General features: G+C 44.0%; 1 protein-coding gene and 1 pseudogene across 1 annotated transcript; one reads left to right on the forward strand and one right to left on the reverse strand.

The window, feature by feature from the left end:
* Positions 1 to 259: 259 nt before the first annotated feature.
* LOC106510891 (tetraspanin-12) lies at positions 260 to 2,226 on the forward strand (the record flags this gene model as incomplete). The annotated part of the gene is given in 2 exon segments (XM_013999623.1): positions 260 to 403; positions 1,312 to 2,226. Coding segments are annotated over 2 exon segments (411 nt in total), but the record flags the coding sequence as incomplete, so codon positions are not given.
* A 1,237-nt stretch (positions 2,227 to 3,463) lies between these two features.
* Positions 3,464 to 4,785, reverse strand: LOC106510892 (potassium voltage-gated channel subfamily D member 2 pseudogene; annotated as a pseudogene).
* Between the last annotated feature and the right edge of the window lie 343 nt (positions 4,786 to 5,128).

The raw sequence follows: 5,128 nt of genomic DNA on the forward strand, positions 1-5,128 counted from the left end.
AGGTTAGTTTTAGGGTCAGGTAGGTACCTGTGAGGTTAGTTTAGGGTCAGGTAGGTACCTGTGAGGTTAGGTACCTGTGAGGTTAGTTTAGGGTCAGGTAGGTACCTGTGAGGTTAGTTTAGGGTCAGGTAGGTACCTGTGAGGTTAGTTTTAGGGAACGGGGTCAGGGTTAGGCTGTAGAAACTACGGGAAATGAATGGAAGTCAATGATCGTTCCCAATAAGGATAGAAATCCAAATGTGTGTTTGTGTTTGGACAGTTTCAGTGTTGTGGGGTGATCTACTTCACTGATTGGCTGGAGATGACAGAGATGGAGTGGCCACCTGACTCCTGCTGCACTCATCAGTATTCAGGCTGTGCTCGCCACGCATACTACCATGACCTCAGTGACCTGCACCAGGAGGTGAGTCAGCGCCACCCAACACTCGGACCGTTCAGTCCCAACACTCGTATCATTCAGTCCAAACACTCGTATCGTTCAGTCCAAACACTCGGACCGTTCAGTCCAAACACTCGGACCGTTGAGTCCCAACACTCGTATCGTTCAGTCCAAACACTCGTATCGTTCAGTCCAAACACTCGTATCGTTCAGTCCAAACACTCGGACCGTTCAGTCCAAACACTCTGACCGTTCAGTCCAAACACTCTGACCGTTCAGTCCAAACACTCTGACCGTTCAGTCCAAACACTCTGACCGTTCAGTCCAAACACTCTGACCGTTCAGTCCAAACACTCAGACCGTTCAGTCCAAACACTCAGACCGTTCAGTCCAAACACTCGGACCGTTCAGTCCAAACACTCGGACCGTTCAGTCCCAACACTCGGACCGTTCAGTCCAAACACTCGTATCATTCAGTCCAAACACTCGTATCATTCAGTCCAAACACTCGGACCATTCAGTCCAAACACTCGGACCGTTCAGTCCAAACACTCTGACCGTTCAGTCCAAACACTCGGACCGTTTCTCGGACCGTTCAGTCCAAACACTCGGACCGTTCAGTCCAAACACTCTGACCGTTCAGTCCAAACACTCGGACCGTTTCTCGGACCATTCAGTCCAAACACTCGGACCGTTCAGTCCAAACACTCGGACCGTTCAGTCCAAACACTCCTATCATTCAGTCCAAACACTCGGACCGTTTCTCGGACCGTTCAGTCCAAACACTTGAACCATTCAGTCAAAATGCTTAGACTGCTCAGTCTGAACACTCAGACTGTTTAATACAAACGCTCAGACCGTTCAGTCAAATTACTCTTATAAGTTTGTTTTTTCAGGATTAAGTCTTTTCAGGACACTTGTCTTTTTTGCAGGGCTGTGGTCCAAAAATCTACAGTTTCATTCGAGGAACGAAGCAGCTGCAGGTTTTGCGTTTCCTTGGTGTGTCCATCGGAGTGGCTCAAATCCTGGCCATGGCACTCACACTAATGTTGCTCTGGGCCCTCTATTATGGACGGAAGTGTCCTGAGCTGGACTCTCAGACATGTCCTGCTCTGCTGGATGACCTCACACAGGGAACAGAGTCCCACAGTGCTGCCAAACCTGCCAAGACTGAACAAAAACAGGTACTGCTAAGCTGAAAGGACTTCAGGTGGAGAAGAGCTCATAGAGCAGGATGAACACAAACCCAACCAGTCCTGTGGTTTCTTCTAGAAGTTCTGTCCAACGGTTCCCTCAGGACACCTGGAACCAGACTTCATGGAGCTTAAGGAGGTCAAAGCTTGTGTGATGCAGGAAACATGAAGAAGAAATCCTTGTTATCTCAGCTGAATAACTAAGTTCTGCTGCTTTATGTCAGAGTCAAGGTCTTTGTTCTGATTGGTCCGAGCAAAGAGCTCCGCCCACTGAACCACACCTGGTAATTATTATTAAAGAAAAGCAGGTTTCAGTTGGCCTTATCTGAATAAAAACACAGCTGTTGGTGGTCCTGACATGACTTCTCACCATTAATGGTGAAAAGGTCTTTTTATTAATAGTGACTGTTCTGAACCTGATTCTCACCACTAACACAAGGACCTTCTCACCTTTAATCCAAAGGCCTTTCCCACCACCTGCAGAAAGTGAACCTGGACAGTTCTTCTGTCATCTGATGAAGATGATATTTTACTGACAAAATTTCTGCAGAACTGAAATGTGATTCGGTTCAGAACTGATTTCCTGCTGTTTAATATTTATCTTACAGATATTATGTTTATAAATCACTGGAATAAAAGCTAYAAAATATGAAATATTTGTGGTTTGACTGTCTTCTCCAATTGAAGAATTTCAGATTTCAATTTGAAATAATTACAWGATGACGGTTTTTCTACAATTTTCTTTAAATTAAACTAAAGAAAGCTGCAGGACTATGGCCCAGAGGTCATTTATTCTGAGTTTAGTTTTCTGTAATCTGAAATATTTCTTGTTTTAAAAGAAATCAGAACTCTGCAGTTCATTAGAGTGAACAGAGTCTGTGTGGTGCCATAGATATACAAAAMAATTTATTTATTTTTTACTTTTAAAGAAAAGGTTAAATAAAGATAAATAATCTGATCAAAGTGTCAGAAGCATGAAGGCTGGAAAACACTGGATCTCTGCTGAACACATTCCTCTGACCCAACTGCAGCTGTTAGGAGAAACATGAGAACCAAACACAAATACTCTGTGTCAGCTGCTGACAGTGAAACTCTAACCCTGCACCTCAGTCAGAGCGGAACCCAACCGTCCACTGGACCCAACCTTCCACCGGACCCAACCGTCCACTGGACCCAACCGTCCACTGGACCCAACCGTCCACTGGACCCAACCTTCCACTGGACCCAACCTTCCACTGGACCCAACCGTCCACTGGACCCAACCGTCCACTGGACCCAACCGTCCACTGAACCCAACCTTCCACTGGACCCATCAGCTGATCTCAACTGTCCAATGGATCCAACCTTCCACTGGACCCAACCTTCCACTGGACCCAACTGTCCACTGGACCCAACTGTCCACTGGACCCAACTGTCCACTGGACCCATCTGTCCACTGGACTCATCAGCTGATCTCAACTGTCCACTGGATCCCATCTTCCACTGGACCCAACCTTCCACAGGACCCACTGTTCACTGTAGTATTTTACGTGAAGATTGGACCAGTCTTGAGTTCAGTTAATCCCTTTCTCCTGCAAACTGAAATAAAAGGCCAACATTGAAAAAGTTGAAAGATTTCAGGAAACTGAAGATAAAGTCTGAGTTTAAATAATTCATCCTGTTTGAATCCAACACTGCTTTTATTTAGTTTTATCGTATAAGAACCTGCGGAACTTTTATAACCATCAGTCCTTTCATCTTATCCTGATCAATAAAACCCAAACTAAAAGTCAAATGTGAGATCTGAACATCTTTATTGACAGAGGGATGGTCCTGTTTGTGCTGGACCTGTTARCATGTGTCACTTCAATAAAAACATCACAGAAGAAATCAAGATGTAGTTAAGAACTGATGAGAGTCAGAGAAAAATCTGAGTTTATTGACGTCACCAAAGAAGAACCACAACACAGGAGCACATGTCACAAAGATAACCCCTCAGATCTGAGTTTTACCATTAAAACCAGGTCTCTGTTGGCCCCTGAGTGGCTCCTGGGGCCCRGAATACAAACCTGTCTGTAACCAAGTCAGCCCAACTCAAACTGAGCTTTAACAAAAAGGAGTGGAACTATGTGGTAGTAGCTGAGAGTCATCTTACTGAGGGAACAGGTGGCAGATAAGGTGATAAGCATTCTGCACAGGACTGTTGGTTTTAGAGAGAATAAACTTCCTGCTGATCTCAGATTTCACCTGTAAAATAAACACAAAGCAGGTGTGAAATAACAGAGGAGCTGTAGGTTTCTCATGGTTCTGTCTGGTCCCACTTTCTTACACGAAGTGACGACTTCAAACTTCTCCTCACCTCACTTTGATCAAAACGTCTCAGAGGAAATGTTCAGAACTGAAAACTGGTTTTAGTGGTTTTCTTCAGCGACACAAATTTAAAAAAGAACAAGTTGAGAAACGTATTTTCATGAAGGTGTCGACAGTCTGAGCCGAACAAAGAGCTGTGTGGAGGCAAACAAGAAAACTTTACATCATGCAGAACTTGTGTCACAAAAAACACCTGTTTACAAAGAAAACCATGACTTTTCAACATGCTCCTCTTCTCATCCTTAAACCAACGAACCTGAAGACAGGCTTAGTTAAACCCACATCACCTAACTCAAGCTTCTCCTCTGTAAGAGCTAAACTCAGAGCTCAATCATCAATGTTTCTTACATTCTGAATAAATATGACTATCAGTGGTTCAAAACATCCAAAGGAAACATGCAGGAGTAAGAAACTGATGCTAACGAGGTTAACGAGGTCTTATTAACCTAATGAGGTGCTAATGAGATGTGCCATTAGTAGAGCTCTTATCCTCTTCACTTCTCCTCTGATGGAATAAAACCCTTCCAGTTTTTAGTCTGGATCAGTTCTTTSAGACAGACCCGGTCCTGTATGACGGGTCGTTAGGTCCCATCATTAAAACTCCTTCGACCCGTCCAGCCGTCATCGCTCTGTCAGCCTCCAGAGCAGCAGGGGGCYCTCTGCAGGAAGGCAAGACTTGTTCAGAGCGCCGACACCCGCACCATGTTGGCTCGGGAGCAGTCACTGGAAGAGACTGACTCGTCACCTTCAGGCGTAGTCCCAGGTGGTGTGGGGAGGCTGACGGTAGCWGCGGTGGTGGAGTATGGATGCTCACAGTTCAGAGGAAGCATCTCTCCCAGTTTGGCGTTAAGACTGGATCGACTGGAACAAAAGAAACACGTAGAGTTTTATTCTAATGGTTGTTGTCAGGTACAAAGATCTGATAAAGGTTAGCTTTAGTTTAACATCAGCTAACATATACAGCTAAAGTTTAGCTTTAATTAAACATTAGCTAACATGTACAGCTAAAGTTTAGCTTTAATTAAACATTAGCTAACATGTACAGCTAAAGTTTAGCTTTGATTAAACATCAGCTAATATATACAGCTAAAGTTTAGCTGTAATTAAACATCAGCTAATATATACAGCTAAAGTTTAGCTGTAATTAAACATCAGCTAATATGTAAAGCTAAAGTTTAGCTGTAATTAAACATTAGCTAACATGTAC

Source organism: Austrofundulus limnaeus, unplaced genomic scaffold (assembly GCF_001266775.1).
Source record: "Austrofundulus limnaeus strain Quisiro unplaced genomic scaffold, Austrofundulus_limnaeus-1.0 Scaffold2379, whole genome shotgun sequence".
NCBI lineage: Eukaryota > Metazoa > Chordata > Actinopteri > Cyprinodontiformes > Rivulidae > Austrofundulus > Austrofundulus limnaeus.